General features: G+C 38.0%; 3 protein-coding genes across 10 annotated transcripts; 2 read left to right on the plus strand and 1 right to left on the minus strand.

Moving 5' to 3' along the window:
- The first annotated feature begins 751 nt into the window (after window positions 1-751).
- LOC18588631 (leucine-rich repeat extensin-like protein 4) lies at window positions 752-4,070 on the plus strand. Its single transcript, XM_018127865.2, has one exon. It carries the CDS (start codon window positions 1,182-1,184, stop codon window positions 3,450-3,452), a length of 2,271 nt encoding a protein of 756 aa, XP_017983354.2. The 5' UTR covers window positions 752-1,181; the 3' UTR covers window positions 3,453-4,070.
- A 5,429-nt stretch (window positions 4,071-9,499) lies between these two features.
- On the plus strand, window positions 9,500-16,223 carry LOC18588633 (uncharacterized). Of its 4 annotated transcripts, none has more exons than XM_088809450.1 (13): window positions 9,500-9,787; window positions 11,047-11,252; window positions 11,407-11,480; window positions 12,356-12,515; window positions 12,688-12,712; window positions 12,866-12,955; window positions 13,747-13,918; window positions 14,002-14,075; window positions 14,489-14,558; window positions 14,817-14,888; window positions 14,959-15,098; window positions 15,358-15,431; window positions 15,666-16,223. In XM_088809450.1, the coding sequence occupies exons 1-13, from the start codon at window positions 9,504-9,506 to the stop codon at window positions 15,722-15,724; spliced, it is 1,500 nt and encodes a 499-aa protein (XP_088665576.1). In that variant the 5' UTR covers window positions 9,500-9,503; the 3' UTR covers window positions 15,725-16,223. The 4 variants fall into 4 exon arrangements, with proteins under 4 accessions (XP_088665576.1, XP_088665577.1, XP_017983802.2 ...); XM_088809451.1 differs by having other exon boundaries at window positions 9,501-9,787; window positions 14,965-15,098; XM_018128313.2 differs by having other exon boundaries at window positions 9,645-9,787; window positions 10,969-11,252.
- A 453-nt stretch (window positions 16,224-16,676) lies between these two features.
- On the minus strand, window positions 16,677-23,826 carry NIG (NSP (nuclear shuttle protein)-interacting GTPase). Of its 5 annotated transcripts, none has more exons than XM_088809599.1 (14): window positions 23,587-23,826; window positions 22,963-23,067; window positions 22,115-22,176; window positions 21,881-21,968; window positions 21,700-21,761; window positions 21,524-21,620; window positions 20,849-21,325; window positions 19,241-19,912; window positions 18,982-19,146; window positions 18,799-18,903; window positions 18,601-18,684; window positions 17,848-18,022; window positions 17,721-17,766; window positions 16,677-17,342 (listed from the first exon to the last, which is right to left on the minus strand). In XM_088809599.1, exons 2-14 carry the CDS (start codon window positions 23,059-23,061, stop codon window positions 17,213-17,215), a joined length of 2,262 nt encoding a protein of 753 aa, XP_088665725.1. In that variant the 5' UTR covers window positions 23,062-23,067; window positions 23,587-23,826; the 3' UTR covers window positions 16,677-17,212. The 5 variants fall into 5 exon arrangements, with proteins under 5 accessions (XP_088665725.1, XP_007013235.3, XP_088665724.1 ...); XM_007013173.3 differs by having other exon boundaries at window positions 22,963-23,071; XM_088809598.1 differs by having other exon boundaries at window positions 23,549-23,826.
- Window positions 23,827-24,411: the final 585 nt, after the last annotated feature.

Raw genomic sequence — 24,411 nt, forward strand, 5'->3', positions numbered from 1 at the left:
ACCAATTGATAAAAACATTGTAAGCAGGGGTGGTCTAATCATCAAAACAAAGGGAAATTTTCATTTGTCTTGCCTATTCAAACTTAAAAAAAAAAAATCGAACTGTCTAAAAAGTGTAAAGTATTGAGAATGCAAACTCTAAAAGATTGGGCAGCAAGCAACCGGGATGGTGCAAACTAAAGTAGAAAGCTTGAATGTGATGCTCAAGAAAGTGAAAAAGTGACACCAAAAAACGTACAGTGAGTGAGTCGAAGAGGGTAGCAAAGTCATTTGACGGAGCGTAGCGTTACTGGCAGTTCATTTACTACAAAGAGTTTGACAATTGACACCTATACAAACAAAACTACTTCACCACCCAGCTTAAAAGTTGGATTAAATTCTACCGTCTGGGTGTCTCGCTCTCTCTCTGCCTCTATCCCATTCATGTTCCACCACAAAAAATTTATGTACCAATTACTCGTGAAATTTTCACTGCAATCTCGTGATATCAACAGGCTGCCCGCCGGATCTTTTTTTTTCTGGTCAAACAGTGGCCGGAAGATGGCTCATCCACCGACTTCCCTTTAACAACTTTTACATTATTTGAACTTTAAATTAAAAATTGTTGACAATTATTGTTAGTTAAACTTAATTATCGTTTTGAGTGACATTTGCCTATTTTTATATGGACTTGTTCTTAAGAATGGGAATGGGATTCAGAAAGAATAAAGTCAGCTTTGCAATGAGAGCGAAAATAACATAAAGGAAGAGGGAAACATTATAAAAAAAGAAGACAGGGAGAGAAGGAGAGAGAATCTGGTGGGCTTTGAGCTGTGATTTAGCTGTCTTTTTGGTGAATTATTATTATTTCTTTTCTGGCAGAGACTCTCTCTCTCTCTCTCTCTCACGCACACATATCTCCAAAATCCCTACTAGAAAAAACCCTCCTCACCCGTTCTCTCTCTCCTCAAACCCAAAATCCCTATCTTTTCTCTGTTTCCTCTCCCCACATTTTCTTCTTAGATCTCCAAGTGAACCACAAACAACAGCATAAACACCTCTGCAAAAACCCCATTTGCAATCCAAGCTTTGCAAAGAGTAAGAGAGTGAGGGAGAGAGAGACAGACAAGGAAGAGCCAAGGCAAAGGGAAACAATAAAAGAAAAGAAAGTGGCATTTGTTGAATCAGATGTCTCATGTGAGATGAAGAAGAAGACTCATATCCAGCTCCATTCTTCTCATCTCTCACTCCTGCTCATTTCACTCTTTATTGGCTTCTGTTCCTGTGAGCAGCATTCCATTTCAAGCCATGGAGGCCTCACTGACCAAGAAGTCTTGTACATCAAGCAGCGCCAGCTTCTCTACTACAGGGATGAGTTTGGTGACAGAGGGGAAAGAGTCACTGTTGACCCATCTCTTGTCTTTGAAAACCCAAGACTCAGAAATGCTTACATAGCTTTACAAGCTTGGAAACAAGCTATTCTTTCTGACCCTTTCAATCTCACAGGTAATTGGGTTGGATCTGAGGTTTGCAACTACACTGGGGTTTTCTGTGCTGCCGCACCTGATAACAAGAAAATCAAGACCGTTGCTGGCATTGATCTAAACCATGGTGATATTGCTGGGTACTTGCCAGAGGAGCTTGGCTTACTCACTGATCTTGCATTGTTCCACATCAACTCCAATCGCTTTTGTGGTACTGTTCCACACAAGTTCATAAACTTGAAGATACTGTTCGAGCTGGATCTTAGCAACAACCGGTTCGCTGGTAAGTTTCCTGACGTGGTTCTGAAGCTGCCTAAGCTCAAGTTCTTGGATCTGAGGTTCAACGAGTTCGAAGGGACCGTACCAAAAGAACTTTTTGACAAAGACTTGGATGCCATTTTCATCAACCACAACCGCTTCAGATTCAACATCCCTGACAACTTTGGCAACTCTCCCGTTTCTGTTATTGTCCTAGCCAACAACAAGTTCCACGGATGCGTGCCTTCGAGTCTCGGTAACATGTCAGGTCTAGAAGAAATCATTCTCATGAACAATGGTTTCAGATCTTGCTTGCCTGAAGAAATCGGTATGCTCAAAAACTTGACTGTCTTCGATGTTAGCTTCAACGAGTTAATGGGTCCTTTGCCTGACAAAATTGGGGAGATGGTCAGCCTTGAGCAACTCAATGTGGCACATAATATGCTCTCCGGTGAAATTCCAGCCAGCATTTGCAAGTTACCCAAGTTGCAAAACTTCACATTCTCGTACAACTTCTTCACTGGAGAGCCACCAGTTTGCTTGAGCTTACAAGATTTCGACGACCGAAGAAATTGCTTGCCTGCAAGACCTTTGCAAAGAAGCGCGGCGCAATGTAAGTCCTTCTTGTCTAAGCCAGTGGACTGCAGCTCATTTAGATGTGCTCCTTTTGTTCCTTCTTTACCCGCCCCACCTCCACCTTCTCCGCCACCCGTTGTTCTGCCATCACCTTCACCACCACCCCCATCACCTGTGTTTACTCCGCAATCACCACCACCACCGGTCTACTCCCCACCGCCGCCTGTTTACTCTCCACCTCCCCCTCCACCTTCACCTCCACCCCCACCACCTGTTTATTCTCCACCTCCCCCTCCACCCTCACCTCCACCACCAATTTATTCACCTCCCCCACCCCCGCCCTCACCTCCACCTCCTTCACCACCGCCACCTCCTCCACCAGTTTATTCCCCACCACCTCCACCACCATCCCCACCCCCACCATCACCTCCCCCACCTCCGCCACCACCACCACCTACTTATCCGTCACCCCCACCGCCTTCACCAACTTCATCACCTCCATATTGCGTGAGGTCCCCACCTCCTCCGCCACCAAATTCACCACCTCCACCACCTCCATTGTTTTCCCCACCACCACCAGTTCCTTACTACCATAGCTCCCCACCACCACCACCACCGCCCCATTATTCACCACCACCACCACTACACTCTCCACCACCACCGCCACATTCACCTCCACCACCAATTTATCCATACTTATCGCCGCCGCCACCACCTCCTGTTTATTCCCCACCTCCTCCAGTCCATTCTCCACCACCACCTTCACCTCCGCCATGTATAGAACCACCTCCACCTCCACCTCCATGTGTCGAGTACTCTCCACCACCTCCATCACCACCACCCCCTATTCATTACAAGCCACCCCCATCACCTTCCCCTCCACCACCACCGGTTGTAACATATTCCTCACCACCACCACCACCACCACCACCACCACCACCACCACCACCACCACCACCACCAGTTCATTACCATTCACCTCCCCCAACATCACCGCCACCACCAGTCCCATGTGAAAACCCACCACCATCGCCGCCGCCACCACCGCCAATTGTTTATGAGAGCCCTCCACCGCCAGCTCCTGTGTATGAGGGGCCATTGCCACCGGTAATTGGAGTGTCATACGCTTCACCTCCGCCACCACCTTTCTATTGATTCTTTTGAGAATTTTCCTCTAACCTTTCCTTCATCACATACCCCAAAAAAATGTCACAAAAATTGTATTTGGCTATCATCACGGCTTCTTTTTCCTCTTCTTTGCACTTCATTATGACCAAAAGAAACTCTTCTTTCTCCTTGGGAGCAATTCTCATCGCTCATGGAAGAGATTGATAAAATGTCTATCACTTGCGAAATTTGTGGGATTGAATTCTTCAAAGAATGTTGTTGAAGAGGGTGGAAAGAAGAGAGAAAGATAGATTGAGAGGTAAGAGGAGAAATTCTCTCCCATATTTATTCGAATTGTTATGGATATTTGGAGTTGTGAAATAAAAATGGCAGAGAAAGAGAGAGTAGGTTGCAGAGAAAGTTGTATGTATAGGGATGAATTGGAGAACCATAATTATCCAGGCTTACAAAGGCAGCAGCTGGTAACACTTCTTCTTGCTGCTGTTGCTGTTGCTGTTGCTAGTTTGTGGGTTTTTATTGTTATTATTCTCTTCTTTTTATTATCATACTTTTGTTTCTTTTTTGCTTCTCATTTTATAGTATAATCCGATGAACATTTTACTTGTATTGATGATTTTCCAGAATTCAGAAATTCCTTCTTTTCAATTCCCAATTCTCCATTGTGTTTATCCTTTGTTTCTGTGTCTTGACTGATGCGTATCACCAATGCCTTCATTCCTTTTGCATTTTGGTTTGTCATTTCCTTCATATTTTCTTAGCATTGCGCAGCACAAGTTCATTACTTGATTCTTGGTGCAAGCTTAGGTGATATTGAAAGAATAGTTTAAGTGTACGAGTTAGAATTTGAATGAAAATGATATTGGTTGCTGTGGATTATCATTTCCTTTCATACCCTTTAGTTGATCTCTCGAATCAGGAAATCAGTGAGGGTGAAAATTGAGAAGTCACCCTCTTTAAGCAAAATTTCCTGTTTATCATCTTTCAACATTTTTTAACAACCAATTTCCATCTTTGGCACCATGGAAGTTTATATTGAGTAAGTTTTGGTTGCCTGTAGTTCCAGCTTTCCAGGTAAATTTTGGGGGGTCGGGTTTAAGATCTTGGGTGTCTCCGAGTTGATTTCATCCGAGTCCTGAATTTCCGATCGAGGCGGCAGGGGCTAATTGAGATCTTTAGTGGGTCCTAAAACAGGCCACTCAATTCAAGTCCCCCCTTAATTAGTGGTGGATTCAGTCTGTGACTCAACTTTTATAATTTGATTAATGTTGTTGGGATTAGTCCCATGTGCAACCCCCTAATATTGGTGGGTTTGAAATTTTGAATTCAAACCAGATTTCTTCACGCTCACACTTTTTCCCTTTGGAATTTGGAAATGAAAAGTTCCAACTCCTTAGATGCCACGATTGGTGGCTGGTGCTGTTGACTGTTGCCCCCTGTTCCTCCACTTTTTCCCAAAGTTATTGGCAGGAACTCCTCCAGGCATCCCTGCCTGGTATTCTTTTTTCAGGGGGTCATCTCTTGAAAATTCATGCCTCGCTTTCCTGGCACATGCGCCATCTGAAAGCGCTTTGGTTGCAGCTGTTATAGATGTCCCTTGCTGTCATGGAATGTGAACAGTATGAAATTTAATGGTCTATCAATCAAAATCACTGATAAATAGCAGCTGCCATCACAATTAACTAGATTATGACAGGCAGAAGAAAACCTTGTTTTTCTTGACAAATATCAGCATCTAAAATACATCAATGCCAGGCTGCAACCGCGGCAGCATGCCAACATCATTGCCAAGCCCACTATTAGCCACAGCAGTTTCATACGTGCACTTGTCCCGTGGAGCCATTCTCAATTGTAGCACAAAATTTGTCCCTCGATTGAAAGCACATTCCTTCTTCCTGGTCTCGGGACTCTTAACCCTGTCTTGGATAAGCACAACTTTGGGGTCTTCCTCTCGATACCGTACATTGGGAAGTCTCTTTCTGACAGAAAACTCATTTCTGAATGGTTGGGCAATTTAGTCGCAATAGCACAAGTTTTTCCAATTTGGATTGGGTGTTGCTTTCTTCCAAAAATGCGTTTTGTTTCCGTTCTTGTCAAGTTTTCTTTTGAGAATGGAGAAGAAAGAACACTACTGAACTCCTGTCTGGCACTGATAGGAGCATGTGACTCACCACAACTGCTGCTTTTTTGCACTTTTTTTCACCCCTACTTTGAAGATTGGAGGGTGGTTTTGGCCCCTAACTAAATAACGTTAAAAGAAACCAGAAAATCTCACTGGTCTAAATCAGAGTTTTGCTTTTTTCCTACTGCTAAAACAATCCCATTAATAAAAGGAAAGATGCTGACTTTAATCATTCATTTGTGTTTAATCATGTCCCCAGCTAATCCCTTTCTTCTCCAATTTGCATTATTTTAATGAGTTACATAATCAGTTTACTTGCTCTTGTGATTTTCTGGCCTTGGATTGTATTAAAATAAAGGGTAAAAAGTTGTACTCTACTATTCTCCTTTGAGAATAATTAGAAAAAGAGAATGGAACAATAAAGAAAGAAGAGCCGGCTGTGCATAGTAGCGTGACTAGTGACCATAAAGATAATATGAATAAAGAAATCAGGATAAAACCACCTTAAGTACTGGCAGCCAAGCTTTATCCTTTCACTCAGTCTATGATTGTGAGATATTCCCATTACAAGAAGAATCCACTATCCATAAAAGCAGTGGTTGAGTGCAGGAACCCTTCCACAAGGCAATCTAGGGTCACTATCCCAGCTCTGAAATTTAAAGGACTGCCATTAAAATTTCATCACCTTGCCAGTCTTGAGCTTAAATTTTATGCTTAAAATTTATTAAAGCAAAAGCCAATAGGTCTTCTACTTGTCCATTTTCCATTTGCAATTCAATGATAAGATGCAAGTATATCCCACCAAAAGATACTCAAGCAAACAAAAAAAAAAAAAGGGGGCCCCTACAAAAGGTGATTAGTCACGTGGGCTGTTAGAGCTTTGCACATCAGAAACACAATGTAAAACTTGAATGCCAAAATGAATTTGTTTTTGATTTTTGTGTTTATTTACCTCAAAAATGGGACATAACTATCATTTAATTAGGGGGTCTTTGGACAGGCTGTGATTAGGTCACATACATTAATGGCACATTATAAAGTCATGCTTGTGAAAATTGACCCCATCAGCACATGAAAAAGGATACAGGAACCGCAAAGAATAACCTTAAACCAAGAACAATTTCTCCACCAAATGCCCTATGATTAGAGTCCTCCTTATAGTAAACCTTTGCCCATGCTTCCTGACTAGGTATTGTTAAAAACAAACAAATACATACAAATAGTTAACCAGATGCCACTAAGATAATTAATAAGAGAATTTGTAACCTATGAGGATCTAGATTAGTTGTTGGAGTAGGTCGGGCGGCCGAAGCTGATTCATGCGGAACTGCCTAGTTTTAGGCAACATTTTCTTTAAGAATCAATGAACATTCACAGTCCCAAAAATTTTTGAGTATTAAATTGTTGCAAATGGTTATGGGGTGTGCTGGCTTATTAATGCTACTTAAACAAACACTTAGATACCATTCATTGCCCCTCTGATGTACTACTTGAGCCAATTTGTCAAATTACTATATAAAAACTGGTCCCCATATTGATACGGTGAAGGCATTTGGTGGTCGAGTCTTAGATCTAACCATAGTGTCAATAATTCCATTAGGAGCGTTAGGTAGTCATAACTACTCGTATCTTCTTCCCCGCACCAAAACAGGGTTGATCCATTGGAAATGACATGTCGAAAAATGGTTCTGGTACAAAGGAAATGAACCCTTTAGTGTGCATTGAGTAGTAAGCAAATGTTAACCAAAACCCTTTTCTTTCTTTCTTTCGTAGGAGTTAAATGGAGCCCAAATGTGGTGACAAGCCTATGGGACAGGCCATGGATTCAGGTCTATTGAGCTCTGACATGACATTTTCATTTAAACTAAATGACAATCTTTCATAATTTGGGCTCTCAAACTTGTTTTCATGATGAGCCGAATCTCTTTCAGCCCAATTTGAATGAAAACTCCCAGATAAGTTATAGCCTCTTTGATTCAATCAAAGCACTGCGGCCTATAAGCAGCAAGCCTGCTGAGGGAGCCCAACTCAAACCCCCATTCAAACATGGCCTAACTTTCGCTTTCAAGTTGGAGCTGGAAGCTCCAATCCTGCCCCCAGTCCCACCACAACCCAACCAGGTTCATGACTTCAATCTCAAAGGATTCCATGCCCCTTTCACTGCTTTCTCTCTTCTGTATTTTTAAACCTAAAATAATAATAATAATAATAAAGACAACTCTCGGTATGAGCAATGAATAACGACTTTCACGATAAAGGTGTTGTTAACCTTTGATAGTAAGCCACAAAGGCTCCTTGATTGGCGTTATTTGAGTAACATCAAACCCTTTTTTTCTTCCTTTTCTCTCTTTTCCAATAGTTACAGATTTATTTCCTTTTCTCTCTTTTTTTTTTTTTCTTAAATAGTTGTGTACTAGCATTATAAGCTGTGGACAAAGTCTCGAATTGCCAGGCGCAAGCAAGCACGTGATCCGAGCATTAGATCATGTATATAAAAGTGAAGCATTTTCTACGACATTCTTGCGTACCACCTCCAAACAGTCGAAAACAGGGTCAGAGTTATATGGTCCAAAAACACGACATGACAAAAGATTTTTTGTCTCGTTGCTCTTTTCCCCATATGAGCCTTCCCTCTGAATCGAAAACAAATAAAAACGGGTGTTCCCCTGGAGAATGTTCTTTATATTCTGTTAGGAATTATCCACCGTCGGATTTTGTATGGTCCGAATGAAACTCCATGTGATTACAAATGAAGAGTACAAAGAAAACACTCTCAGCTCCATTAAAAATTAAGCAAAAAGAAAAGATAGAAAGTTTTTTTTTTTTTCAAAAACCCCACTCTAGGAATCTTTCACATTTGCCTTATCATGAAATCATTCAAGCTTATTTTAGCTTTGTCATTGCTTAATGGACCATTGCTCTTTTTTGGGTTTTGTCTTTTATATGTACATCTCTCTGTCTCCTTTGTTAAGCATAACAATGATGCACCACATGGGTATAGAAACTAAAATGGTTAATTCGAGTTTAAATTGAGTGCAACATCCTCACCATTAAGTGACGAGAAAGCTATGTATTCTATTACTTCTAGCCGAGAAGAAGAAATGCTGGCTTAATCTCTCATATATCGTCATTTACAATTACTACAGCACAGCTTCAATGATTACTTGCGGTGAATGTGTCAAAAATTTATGATAAAAGTTGCAACATGCTCCTCTAAAAGGTGGCAAACAATGACATATCTTTACTCGAATAGAGTGACCCCTCCCTTTTTCACTTTTGTTCTCAGTCTCACCATAAATCTATAGCCCTTAAGACTTTGTAAATCTCGGTAAATTTGAAAGGATTTCATTCTAATGTTGCTTTGCACATGTCAGTAGCCATTGCCATCATTAGATTTTAGTTAGGGAGAGTGCCAAATTTGGTTTGCTTCGACCGGTGTACAAGTAGGCAACCGAACGAAAACAAACAACTTTAACCAATCAAATGCCTTGTTCTTAAAGCAAATTTAAACATGGTTTTAGACCAAGAGTTTCCCACTTGGTTTTCCCTTCTTTTTTTTTTTTTTCTTTCTGTACGACCAAACAATGGCATGGGATTTTGTACAATAATTTTCCTAGAACATCATTGTCTTAAGCGTGCATGCCAAATCTATTGTGCCTTTGAGTGAAAACATCAATCAATAAATGGATTTCTTTTGCCATGTGCCCTCTTTCCCATCCAACCCTCATGAGTGCATGTTAAGCATTTCCAGATTTAGATACCCAAAGCTACTCTTCGAGACATAATCAATTGAAAACTATAATACAAATTACTGATATTAATAATATATGAAGACAATAAAGCTTGCTTCAAAAATACTAAGTAAATGATTAGTGAGTAAGTTAAGTAAGAGAAATAGAACGGAACAGAGAGGAATAAAGATTAAAAGCTAATAAGAGAATCAAGTCTTGTAGTGTACGATGTTGGAGACGGGTACAGGAAGCTTACGGCGGGAAAAAGAAGAAAGCAAAGAAAATTCAGAAAAGCAATCTCTCTCTTCTCTCTTTTGTACAGTTCCTAACGCCATTTTAATATCACCCCCACCCCTCCAAAAAAGAGAAAAGGGAGGTAAAGAAAGAAATCAGGGAAAATCTCTGTTTCTCTCATCTGCTTTCTCAGCTTCTGAGAGAAAGAGAGAGCTCTTCTTTGCAGAAACGTTTCTGTTTTTGGATCTTAAACTTTTGGGGGCAACCCATTTTTTCAGGTACATTCCATTTCTTCAAAGATTTCATTGCTGTAACTTTAGCTCTAGCATTGTTGTTTCTTTGTTTTGGATATTACGATTCTGAGTTTAAAGCTGAAAACTTTTATACTGGTTTTGCATTTCTTTTTTTTTTTTTGTAAGAAACGCATGCAAATGATATCAAAGAAATGTTTCAGATTGTGAAAGAAAATAGATTGATTATTTTCTCTTGTAATTTTCCTTCATTTCACACCAATCAGGAAAATAAATGTGTGAAGTTTCTTTATTTTTTTTGGAAATATTTGTCTCGGTTTTTTTTTTTCATATTTTCCAGTTAATACGTAGGACATTACCAACCTTAGCAGAGAATCCTAGCTGTTGTTCTGTACTTTAACTAGACGGGGCAAGGAAGCAAAACAAACGATCCAACACTTAAAAACATCATTCGACTGTGTAAACGTAATGACAAGTTGACAACGTTACCCCTGTTTTTAACTGTAAAACTCGTGAAACCGGCAGAGTAGGAAGGGTGGAATCGTCCCAAACAGTCGAAGACTGTTCTCTGTTCTTGACTGGAGTTTTTGTTTGATAAAGACTGCTTGCAAGGGAAGTAAAAGATTTCAAAGATTCCTTTACTCATCTGTTAATCCTTACACGCTTTTCCATGCAAAAGAACAAAACACCATTATTGGGTATGTTTTTTTCTTTTTCATTTTCTAGCAAAAAATAATTTTCGATTCTTCACTGATCTCGTAATGCTTGTTGCGTTGTTCAATGTGCATGAACCAACAAAAAATATTCACCGCCAAAAATTATTTAGATCCAATGGTTTTGTTTAAATGCACCGAATTCCAACAAAAGGAAACAAAAAAGTTGGAAACTTGTCGTGCATTTCAAGCAATAAATTGAGCCTCTCATTTGCTGCAACAGAAAGTTTTTTCAGTGGGGAAATGATTTCTTTGTGGTTAGTTACTTTAATGGACACTTTCATTTAATCCCATTGAATTTTCTTAGGCTTTGTCATAAACCCAAATCATCGAAAGCCCAAGTCCAATTTTTCTTATAAGCACGATTTTCGATAATTTCACTTTTTGACATTTAGGTACCGGTAACATGGATCTACTATGACAAAACAATGGTTATATTAGATTAGTATATATATATATATATTGACAGCAGATAACAGGATTTTCATTTTTTAGTGAACTGGAATCTACTAGTTTTCTACTTTCTTGGAACATTGAGTTGGTAATGTGATGAAGAGTGGAGGGTGTTGGTAGGTGTACAAGTGAAATGGAGAGTGGTGTAGGAGGCAACAGCAATGAGAGACATGGAGTGTTTAAGGATGACTCCTGGTTTAGCCAGTTCAGAAATGGCTCCAATCCTTGGATGGCTAGATATGTCTATGCATTGATCTTTCTAGTTTCAAATTTGCTGGCTTGGGCTGTCCGAGATTATGGCCGGAACACCTTCCCAGAAATGGAAAGTAAGATTGCTTGTTTGCCTCGACATTGTATTCCTATGATATATGTGTCAAGAGACATGTATTTTGTATCATCAGCTACTTCGTAGTTCATATTCAACTTATTTGGTCCCATTGATAATTGTTGATCAGCATGTTTGTGGGAATGTGGTTGCAGAACTGAAGAATTGCCAAGGTGGCCGTGGTTGTTTGGGTGCAGAAGGAGTCCTGCGTGTGAGCTTGGGATGCTTTGTATCCTTAAGTCATAATGGTGGATTTTATTTATTTGTTGATAAACAACGACATTTCTGAGCGCAGCTGGTCGATTTAGAATGTCAAATACCACAATGCTGAACAAGATCACGCTCAGTTGCAACAATGAGCATACCAAGTTAAGAAGATCAAGTCCCAGCAAATCAAATGAAAATCCTGGTATATAGTATACACATATCAACCGGAATATTTATTTGATTTCCTAGGACTTGATGTTCTTGACTTGGTCTCCTGATTTTGCAATCGAATGTGATACTTTACCCTCTCTTCTCAAACCGTTTAGATGAAGAAGAAAAATGAGGAGCAAACATCCAAAAGTTCTTTTCTGGGATGGAAATGAACTTCACAACTGAATATTATTGATTCAAATTTCTCATATATAAGATGAAGCTTTTTGAAAAAGGAAAAAGTAAAAAACATGAATGGAGATTATATCTGTTTTGGTCTACCTGATAAATTTCCAGATCTTGCTTGCTTAAAGTTTATGAATGATATTGGGTTTTGGAGAAAGAAACCTGAAGTGCTTATTGAAGTTAGAAATATGATCATGTCAAAACATGACACTAAGGAGTATGGAATTGCAGTTTAATCGTGAATGTGAAGAAAATTTTTGAAGTTAAAACAAACATAAATGCTATTTTGTCCTGGCAACTACCTGTAAAAAAGATGAGGTTTAACGTAACTACATATGGAATTCACATTGTTGTGCCTCTCGATACACACTGAGAAATTTACCTGCATTTGACCCATTCCAAAGCATAACATGTAAGCTTGGTTTCTACATAGTTCAGTTGTTTCAATTTAATTTTTTATTATTTTGTTTCCATTGCATTATTCCTTAATTTTTATTTTAGGCATTCTATTTTGTAATGTTTCTGTCAACTGCTGGTACCAAAAGGAAGTACAATTGCAGAGACTCATGGCATTCTGGATGGTGGTCTGCAAAGATTGGCCTTTGGATTGCCTTGACAGTTACCTCATTTTTGGTTCCTACTTTCATCATACAGATATATGGTTCGTGTTTTTTTCTCTAAAAATCTTCCACCATTATTTCTTTTTCGCCCTTTTTTAATAATTAATCCATATTAGCATCAGTTATTATTTTGCTGTTATAGACATTGATCAAAGCTCTGATGCATTGTGTTTTTCATTTTTCTTTTTTGCCTTGTCTTGCTCTTTTTGGCAGGGGAGATTGCGCATTTTGGTGCCGGGTACGGGGTATCATTGATTTCTGTTATAAATTCCTCTATATAAAACATGTACAATCTTATTAGAATAGTCTGTTTGGGAAGTTGAAGATGCTTCCTAAGTTATACTTCAGTCAATCTTATTGTTTTAAGGACTTCTTTGCATATCCTTTTCAGGATCTTTCTCCTAGTTCAACTAGTAAGCGTAATCAGTTTCATTACATGGCTGAACGATTGCTGTCAGTCTGATAAAAATGCAGAAAGATGGTAAGACTCTTCCCTGGGTAGAACTGATGCTGAGCCTTAGATGATGAGTTTTAATCCTGTTCTTATTAGATAATTTTTGAAAGTAAAAAAGTTCCTCTTCATATTGCTAAAGAGAAATTCTGGGAAAATTCACAAAAGCATCTCAAAATGTCTTGCTTTTAGGGAGTGGAAACAATTTTCTTGAAAGTCAAACAATGAGACAACCAATATGATTTTGCTTTTGGCCTTTGCACATATTTGCATTTCTTATATAAATCATCTGTAAGTGACTGATTGATCTCTCACCCACTGAGAAGAATGAATATTCTTATCAATAACAAGTAGTAAGAATTAATCACCATTGAAGTTTTATCCTGAAAATTAGAGCAAATTCCAAAGTCTGAATTCATTCTTTATTTCATGTTTTATGTTGTACTAATCGCAGAAATAAGAGTTCATGATTGGTCTGAGTTCAAGATATGAATTGATTAGAACTTTCTTCTAAAAAAAAAAAATGCTAGAACTATATGTTATGTGCTCTGTTAAATCACATAATTGAGTCTCTTTAATGTTATTGCCTGAAAGGTTGTTCGAAATTGTAGAGCCATTTTCTTTTAATCAGATCTGTCCAGCATTTGCACAATTATTTGTTGAGGAACACATATGTGATATTTCCCACAATTGTTCAAAGAAAGCTAGCACATATGTTGGCAATGTAAACCTGTGTTTCTGTGGCATTCAAAGAAATTTAGTTTTTTACTCTTCGGTATGTATATGGTACCAATGCTGATGAAAATTTACTTCTGCTGCAGCCACATCCATGTGATGTTACTTGCAACTGCTGCATATGTTATATGCATAGTGGGGATCATCATGATGTACATCTGGTATGCACCCAAACCATCCTGTCTCCTCAACATTTTCTTCATCACATGGACACTCGTGCTCCTGCAGCTCATGACCAGTGTTTCCCTCCACCCCAAAGTATGCTCTGGTCACTCCTGGCTTTTCACTTCTTAAATCCTATAACCTCATTTTAACAAATGCATGATTTCTTCCTGAAACAGGTGAATTCTGGCTTCTTGTCTCCTGGGCTCATGGGACTTTATGTGGTATTCATCTGTTGGTGTGCCATTCGAAGGCATGATTTCTTAGCTTTTGGGATCATAATTAATTAGTTTGAGAAATTTCAGAGTGCATTCATGAACAATTCAATTTTCATGGTTGTAAACTGCAACCTCTGAAACCAATTTCAATCACGAATCAAGTATCAATTAGGGTTGAGGTGATTTACGGATAAGGACCTAAGGAACAGGCCCCTTGAGTTCTGTCACCACCCCAAGTAAATAGAAAATATACAGTCGTCCAGCCTTCTGTGCCAACATGACTAGTTGAAGTAATGTATCTATTGCTAAAGTGGCAAAGATAAAGTACCTGTGTTCATTAGTTCAAATTGAATACATTAGCCTTTAAATCTCTTGAGTTTGAGAGAACTATCAGTTTTTTCTAAGTAGTTTATTGAATTTTAACTTTACTACTTCTATGCATTTTCAGTGAACCAGCAGGGGAAAGTTGCAACAGGAAGGCAGAAGCTTCCAACAAAACAGACTGGCTGACTATCATAGTAATATCTCATTCTTTCAAAATCTCTTAAAAATTTTTGAACCAAGTATTGATGACTGCTAATCTAACTATTGCATCTTAACCACTTACACCCCATAAGGAAAGAAGTGCTTGTGTTATCTCCACCTAGGACCACATAGATGAATATTCAAAGAGGTTTTATGATATTTGACAAATAACAAGTCATTGTAAACTTTTTGCTTTCACAGTTTCAATTACCACAAATGCAAGCATGATGATTAATCTCTTATGCTTTCAGAGCTTTGTTGTTGCGCTACTGGCTATGGTAATTGCCACATTTTCTACCGGTATTGATTCTCAATGCTTTCAGGTTTGTTCCACTAGCTTCATAAATGTTTAGTAGTTATCTCCCTTTGCCATGAGAATGCATCTCACAACAGCTGCAGATCAGGAAAAAGGAAGCACCTGCTGAAGATGCAGTAGCATATGGTTACGGTTTCTTCCACTTTGTTTTTGCCACAGGAGCAATGTACTTCGCAATGCTATTGATTGGCTGGAATACACATCATACTATTAAAAAGTATGTCCCCTGCTTTGCCATATTATTTTTGTCACTATTGCTTCATGCATTTCAAGGTTGGTTTATAATGAACTTTGGATATTTATTTGCTAGTTAAGTAAATAGAAATATGCATTTATGAGATTCTAGCAAACTGTGTCTTTTGAAATTACTTCTTAGAAACATCTCAAGCGGATGTTCTTAATTGATTGGCAAGTAATACAGAAACTTAAAGCATCTGTGGAAAGCTGAAAGCAAGAGTTCCATTATTCTTTTGCAGATGGACAATCGACGTTGGTTGGACCAGTACTTGGGTCAGGATCGTGAATGAATGGCTAGCCGTCTGCGTTTACTGTAAGTACTTAATTAGAGCTACAATTGACATGAAACTTATCCTTATATTGCCAGGGCTATTGTCAAACATATAGGTTTCCTTTTCTCCAAAAATATAATGAAAAAACAAGATCCTCCCGACTTTCAGATGGTTTAATGATGATTAAAGACTGAAATAAATCTTAAAGACTAGCGTAGGAGATAGGCTGATAAGGCTTACTATCCAAACAATAAGATGAGGTTATTTTCTTGCAGTGTGGATGCTGGTGGCTCCTGTTATATTGAGGTGCGGACGAACAAGTGAACCTGCATGAAAAGCTTTTGGAAAGGGTGTTGAAATTCATTTTGCAGTTGCTCCAAGCCATTTGCTGTCACATAAATGTCATCAGTCTACTTTGCAGATAGGACTTGAAGCATAGTGGCATTGCTTATAATTGGCTAGAGCTGGAGCAACACCAAACATCCAAATTCTTTTGCCTAGCTGAAGGAAAATTGATGCTCAACCCTCCTCTGTCTCAGCTAAAAGGGGAAATAAGAAAATTACACAGTATGTTGAAATTTGTCAAGAAGAATGCCAATTATTATTTGTAAATACACAATTGAAGGAAGATATAAACTATCTTTCAGAAAAGAAAAAGTTTCAAACCCTTGGAAATTTACATTTTTGGTGGCCTACTCTCCCTACAAAAATAAATGGTTCTATAGGGAATTTAATTGCCACCTTCGCCCAATTTTAGCCATGGGCTTTCTGGGACAGTCCAAGGTTGCGAAATTCTAAATGCAAAAATTCAAGTGCAAAATTGTAATTTCATCTGACTTGTCTTTTTCGATTACCATTATTTTTCAATTATTAAAAAGGAAAACCCGAATGGGTAAGTTTGGACATTGGACTTTAGAGCTCATCCAAGACACCAAAAAGTTCTTTATATACTTTAATGCAGGAAGCCATTTACTGTTTGATTGTGAAAGACAGTGTCATCTGCCAAAGTGGCAACCAACCATAAATATATATATATATATATATATATATATATATATGTGGATGACAGTTTTCTGACAATTCATCTGCCACTTCACTTCAATGTGACCAAATTTAGTCCACAAGCAGTCCTTGTCATTTTAATGTGTAGTCATATAATTAAATTCCAATTCTTGTTTCTATTTGTGATGGGAAAATAATTTTCATTAAATGAAGGTCCACAATGTCACGTGCTTTAAAGATAATCTGAATTGCGTCGATGAGGATGATGGCGTAGATATCACAAATTCTTCAAATAATCTCAATATTCAATAATATTACATTACAAAGTTACAAACTGTGACAACTTCATAAATTTTCACGTGCTCTGAAGCGGTCAACCGGATCGTCATTGAGAGACTGCAAAATCATACAACACTAGGGGAAAAATAGAAGGCAAAGAAAGGGGAGGGGTGAAATGATAACAATTTTCAGGCAACACACAGATCACTCCATGGAAATTACGGTAAACATCATATCCACACAAGAAGGAAAAAATATAAAACCTAGGTCCCCCACAAGCTTTATCCGTAGTCTCCTTGTAAATCCCAGCTTGCAACTCGTTGGCTTGCTCTCTCTTTCTCTCTCTGTGCGAGCATCAAACTAATTATCTATGGCCAGTATGGATATCAGATCCTTGTACCCGGAAACGAACAACGGAAAATTTATAATAGGGCTTGGATCATTTGAACAAAAACCAAAACTTTCCACCCATCAATTTAACAGGTAGCAACAAGAGGATGCTTAACCAGATATGGGGTCCGTGATGCTTTGTTATTTATATTCAGCCGAATGGGTTGCCGCCAACAGAAGAGAATGGCTGTGGGGTAGTCGGTGCTGAGAATCTACCAGCCACCTGTTGATCAGCATTTACAAAACCAAAAGATGCCTCACTACCAATGCCGATTTGATGGCTGCAACGCGAAGAATAACTCGGATTAGGAACATAAATAAACCTATAAAAAACTTTAAAAGTTACGGTAATCAACAGCAGCAGACACAGATGTTAACCAAGACCAAGCCAAACCATGAAACAGAACAAAAATTTTCAACAAAAAATGGCCATTACATGGGCTTGTGGAGTAGCATCAGGAAACATTCAAATTCAGATAGGGAAAAGTGTCCGACATGAACATTTGTCAAGACAGCCTGAGCATCCATGAAAACTCCAAGTAATTGTACTCTCTCTCTCTCTCTCTCTCTCTCTCTCTCTCTTCTTCTTCTTCTTCATTTTTCTCTTTTACAATGCTTGAATGGTTGAACTTAATCCTTAAGAACTGAGAAGTAATTACCTGGAAGGTGGCAAGTTACTAGGTAACTGTGCTCCGGTGTATGCCCCTGTAAATTTTTAAAAAATTGAGCACATTAAAGTCACAAAATAAAGAGATACAAAAAGAAGGGGGAATAAAAAAGCTTTACTTTGCGGCACTGCTGATGCATAAGGCAGTGACTGGGATGGCATCCCTGATGCATAAGGTAAAGCCTGAGCTGGCATCCATGCTGATGATGGAGTACCAAGGCTAGAAGCGCGTACTAAGCCAGAAGCAGGTGGCACATTTGGTAGGGCACCTTGTAAGGAAGCCATTGAAGGGAACTGCACCACAAGCAACACCAAAAAAAACAAAAAAGATTGCAGAAAAGTTAAATGTGCAACTCCTGGATAAGTTCAACGGCTAGTGGCTTAGCATTGGGATTTCAAAAAGTGAAAGTAGGCTGGTAAGTATGGTTATTGGATGAATTTCATGGCATCTCCAAACCCAACAAGCAAAATTGCACTCGTGGTATTTGTCATGTTCAAGATTGTCAACCAGAAAATCCAGTTTAGACAGTTACAATCCACAAAGTCAAATCAACACCCAAGTTTCCTCCCAGGCACAGCCAAAACAGTCAACATAGCATCAAGACACTTAAATAATAACCTTGTTTTCTTTTTTTGGGTATAATAAAGAATACCTTTGTTCTCTCTCTCTCTCTCTCTCTCTCTATATATATATATATATATATATATATCACCTAAAATTTAGAAAGTCTTAAATTCTATGCAAACACAAAAGACAAGCACACCAGCATCATAACTTATCATAATGTTATCACAGAATTCTTAACCACAATAAGACTAAGTCAGTCAGTGCCACAAGCATTGAAATAGTTCAAAAGAAGTGAATAACATACTGTTTGATTTTGAACTGGAGGTGCTTCACCACCAAGATCAAATGGGTTTATTGACTTTGATGATTGCGGAAAAGCAGACATTGGCTGTAACAACATAATGCATGCAGAACTATAAATGAGTCATCAAGTAACTAGATATGCAGTAATGGAAAATAGATTTAACTCATGAACCTAATTGTTGTGAGATGAAATCGTTACCACTGCAGTACTATATTGCATAATGAACCCCATACCACGGGGTGGGCCAGTTTGCCACCCTGCTGCAGGTGCAGGATATGTTGGATAGGTTGCAGTAAATAAATCCTGTAAAGAACAAGTTAACATAATAAATATTCCTCACAACACAAAACTGCTATGTCCTTGGTTTAAAAAGGAAATTACCACAGGTAGTTCTTTTCTTCCACTTGCTTTTGTTTCTATAGATGGAGGCTGTGATGCACCAGTAGAAGTAACATCCAGCACTGATTGTGAGACAGCTTGAGGTGTTTGTGCAGCAGGTGCACTCAAATGCCCCTGCATATGCTGGGAAGGAGCAAAATTCCATGGCTGCCAAAAAGGTGCAACACAAACTTAGGTGAAGAAAGACTCAATTATCTATAAAACCCCACAAAATGTAAGACTACTAGCAAATGCAGCCCACCTGACTGGTTGAAGCTCCATCAACCGGTGGCATAAATTGTTGGGCAGTAGACTGACTGCCGGCTGCAGAGAAAAAGGAAGTCTGTTGATGCTGCACATTAGGCCATAGTCCAGCATTATTTACACTGACCTGGGAACTACCACTGCTGACAGGCATTATAGGAGTTAATCCAGGAGCAGCTGCCAAAGCACCAGCAGGAGGCAATGTTGAGAAATTGCTAACTGGTGCAACTGCAGGAGCACCAGCACCAAAGGGTATTTGCCCTGTGAATGCAACATTGGGATTACCACCAAGAGGTGCTACACTCATGTTGACCACAGGAGCAGGTATCTGACCACCAACAATGGTAGATGGTCCTGATATCTGACCAGGCACAGATGCTGGCACTGACAATTGAGAAAGAACAGAGTCCAGGGTGTTCATGTTTGAAGGGGCCTGAGAAACTTTTGTCTGAGGGGCAAAATCAAAAGAGGCCCAGTTGTTGTCATTGGTAGAACTTGTTGGCTGCACAATGGATTGAGTCACTGTTGTTTGTTGTGTCTGAGTAACCGCCTGAGCTGCTGGAGGCTCAGGATCAGCATCAAAATCAATTAAGCTCACAGTTGTTTCCAATTTGACTTCTGCTGGATTCCCGCTGGTAGATCCCAAGCTGCTGGAAGATGCAGTTCTCTGCTATAGAAGTAATACTACAGTAAATCCATTCTTTATCCAAATAAAAGTTGAGCACAAATAAAGGCAGGCAGCAAAAGATCTTTTTTCTTCACACAATAATGAAAAATCGAATGAATCTTAATACATGACCATGCAAAGTTCTAGATTGATGATATTTGAATAGCAATAAAGTGCATCCATCTTGGTGATAAATATCACCCAAGTTATACCTATATACCACTTAAAAAGCACATGAATTCACACATGACCAGCTGAGAGAGACCTAAACATGCAAAATAATTAACCACAAAACAAACGCAAACAAGATGTCATGGAAAGACAACCCTGCTATGCTTTTATTTCCAGTACAAGTTTATTTAACTTGAAGGTATAAATTAACATGCCAAACATTGTAAAAGCGTTAAAAAGCACAGTGCCATGATATCATAATCAAATTGATCATAACTCAAAAAATTACCATTATTAGTGGCATGGAATGCCAATCACTATGGCTAGAATAGAGTCACTTCCTACACAAAGTAACTAGTAGTTCCAATAAAAGGTTGTCAACTAATGAAAATCAGATACCATAGTTGGAATCCCAACAGGATGAGAACTATCAAGTACATCTAAAAGTAGGACATATACTCTGACTATAATTACAGAACAAGAGGAGAAAACGTAAATTTGAAAAGAATGAGAACCATGCCAAGTGGGTAATTATGGCAAAAGGCATCACATTAAAACTATAGCTTTTGCAGAGAATTCAAAAGGGCATAATGATAAGACATAAATAAATTACATTTATGGGGGAGGGAACAGGGAAAGCTTATCTTTTTGCAGAATCTGAAAAGCACAAAAAACGAGAAAAGATTTGCGAACATTGCAAATTAAACCAAAGCAAAACCCTGAATCAGAACATTAAACTATGGCTACCTAGCACATAGCAGAAACTACCTGTGTCTGAGGGACATCAACAGTTCTGCTGCCATTTGCCTTTGGAGGTTCACTTATACGAAGTGGTATTACATTCTCACCCAAAATTTCTCTAACAGGGCGAACTACTGGGGGACTGGATGAGCCTAACTCTTTTGGTCGCTCAGGTGACCTCCCTTCCAGCTTTGGATCTCCATCAGATATTCTACGATCTTCAGGTTTCCTCCCATTACCAAATCTATCTTCTCGACGCCAGTCATTGACAACTTCAGGACGAGCAGGACTTTTTCTGTAATCACCATATTGTCGACTTTCTTGATCATATCCAGGACTTCGCCTTTCATCATAACCATATCTCGAATTTCTATCATCATTTCTTCCCCCAGGACTGGACCTTTCATTGTAACGGCGTTCATATGTATCTTCATATGGTGGACTTCTGGACCCTCCCTGATATCCATCTGTCCTCCTATTCTCATACAAGTCTTCCTTGTCACCCTGCATAATGCACCATTCAGAAAATCATAATAGAACACTCCTCAGTAGCAGATTTGATAATATCAAAATATCTAAAAATCCCTTCCTCTTGAAGCAGGAACCTAACATATTATTTCACCTTTTGAAATATCATAAATCTCACAACTTTAGAACTGACTGATATTCAATGTAGATTAGGAATAGGGAAGGGCATCTTACCATCTTTCCCCGTGGGGGCTTGTCATAGTTTCTCTCGCCACTATATCTTCTATCCACATATACATGCTTAATGAAGTCCCGAAGCCTCTCAACATTGCTGGCAACAAAAATTTGACTCAGAAACATGATAACTAATGTAGGCACAGAACCAAAAGATCAGACAGTCAAGTATTAACCTGCTGTCAGGAACAGAATTACGCTGCGGATCCCATTCTTTAAAATAGATTTCTTTTGCACGCTGCATGTAAGTGAGGGAAGCCAGGCAAAATGAGAAACTGGAAATATTAAAAATGAAAAGAAAATTACACATACACAAAAGAAGTCTTTTGTTTTTGGGGGAAGAGGATTTGTCTGTACCTGATTTCCCCCTTCTTGAAGAGCACTAACTTCTTGAGAAGTAAATTTAGCCATAGACACTGATTTAACTCTGTGTGTGAACTCCCGACTGGAAAAAATTAAAATAGAAGCCAGTTTTAGTAATCTACTGACTATCATTACAAAGGCACCAATAGTCTCAGATATAAGCTAATCAGCAGGCAGCAGCCAAAATATGAAGAAAACTTAAATGTGCCAAAAAATGTGAACACTTACTGTATTCCACTACAGTTAGTGCAAACAAATGTCCAGAAATTTGTGCAAACATATTGAGGCCCCTGCTCAGCTGACAAGAAGTTAGCAGATGGCAACAGCATAACAAAGAAAGTATATGCACTCAAAATTTACACATTAAAAGAAACGACACTCAATTTAGCACAAGTGAAAATGCTGCAAAAAGCAGATTTCTATTGCAAAATTTCCAGAAGCAACATTTTGGGAGGAAATTCACACATACATTTTGCGGAACAACCAAAATTGTCCAAAAGGTTAAGAGTGAAGATTCCAAAATCATCAAGACTTGCATCAGGCTTTCTAATTGTAAAGAAATTCATATTAGTGTTCAAACATATACAACATATTGCCAGTTACAATTACCAGCCTAAGGATAACCTGCTTTTTTCCATTTTTCAAAATAAATGGGTTGATTTTCCATGTATGCAGGGATATAAATATAGAAGTATCAATAATATAGTCTTTATAATAAATAATAAATGAACCACAAGCATTATTGATTTCATCAACAACACTGATTCAATCAATTCAAAGCCTACATATATAAACAAGTGTATCCAACAATAACACTTTTCTCCAGTATTTCATGTGAGTTTACGACTTCCTAGTTCCTCAGTGATGTGTAACTTCGAATTATTCATCCAAAAAATATATTTATGCCTAAATTCAAAAAGCAAATGTACTTGATGAACAATTCACAGAGTTTTACTCCATCAATCTATAGCATAATACAACAGCACAATCATCAAATATTCAATGCTGGCTCTCTGACTATAATCATAGGATCAAAACATAAACAAGAACCAAAATTAAAAAAAAAAAAATCATACCAAACTGTTGCAGTTAATACATCTACGATTCTCCTGTTGTTTGAGAAGACCCCGAATTATTCGCTCATTTTTTTCATCTTCCTTCACTCGACTCGCCATCACAACCTTCCTACATCAAAATAAGCAAAGACCAAATTATAGAACTTAACAAAAGGAACAGATAGTTTTGAAAAATAAAACAAAAGCAGTCCACATGAATTTTCTCCAAACAATCATTAATCACCAGAAGACACAAAAAATATTAAGTAATTTCAGAATTCTAATCCAATTAACTCCAACTTTGCTTCTTCTACATTATTCATTTCTATAAAATCGATTAAACACTAACTTCCATACACTGGCAAAGAAAGATTTAAAAATCTAAACTGCAAACCTCTTATTTTTCCTTACCAAGCCAACATTTTCCTGCTAGCCAAACCAATAAAAAAGTACAACATACAAAAATTGAACTAACCAAAGGCAACGGATCTGAGCGATCAAAGCGTCTTAAAACACAAAACAGCAAAAACAGACAAATTAGAACGTGTTTGGAACCCTAGAAAAGTTGACCGAGAAAAAGGAAAAAAAAAAGAGATAGCGAACTGACCTGGAATCAGAGAGAAAAAGGAAAAGTTTGTTTCGAACCTTGGTTTAGAGGAGCTTTAATCAAATAATTCCGATCCAAAGCCAAGAATATTATGTAAGTAAGAACAGAGCAATAAAAACTGGATTAAGCGTAAAGAGAGAAAGAGAACAAGGGAGGGAGAAATTTGTAGATCTTTGAAAGGGGCGTTGGTAACTACAGAGGGAAGCTTTGGTACAGCTATGGCCTAAACAAAATACTAAAAGGCTGCTTTATTATTTTAATTGTTTTTTTTCCTTAATATGAAGAGAAAAAAAAAAGATTTTATTTATGCTAAAATTTAGAGAGAGAGAGATAAATTCGGAGATTTTTTTAATTTTTCTTCTTTTATTTTTTTATTACATTACTGTGTTATCGGACAGAGGAGAGCAAAGATGAAAAGGTTTTGTCCCGTGCAGTTACCCACTTTTTGACGGTTTTCGTCTATTTTGTTGAATAAGGACGACCTGTGAAGAAGTCTATTTACTTAATTGCCATTGCCAGATAACCCGAATTAAGATTACAGGTTTACAACTGTATTTCTTTCTTTTCTTTTTTTTTTATGTTTTACATCGTGTTAATTACTCTTTTACATTTAACTCAAAGTGAAATTATTGATTTGATATTTAAAAAAATAAACTTTTGAATTAGGTAATTAAATTTATTATATATTTCTTTAGTCTTATTAATCAAAATGAGTGATATTAAATAAAATCTATTATGAATTAGACACATATTATTATTATTTTTATTAAATGGAACAAAATTAATCTCAAAGGTAAATTATTTTTAAAAATAAATTGAAATATTTAACTATGAATTTTCAAAGATCAAATTTCAAATGTCTA

The sequence above is a fragment of the Theobroma cacao genome, chromosome 9 (assembly GCF_053813885.1).
Source record: "Theobroma cacao isolate CCN51 chromosome 9, ASM5381388v1, whole genome shotgun sequence".
Lineage (NCBI taxonomy): Eukaryota > Viridiplantae > Streptophyta > Magnoliopsida > Malvales > Malvaceae > Theobroma > Theobroma cacao.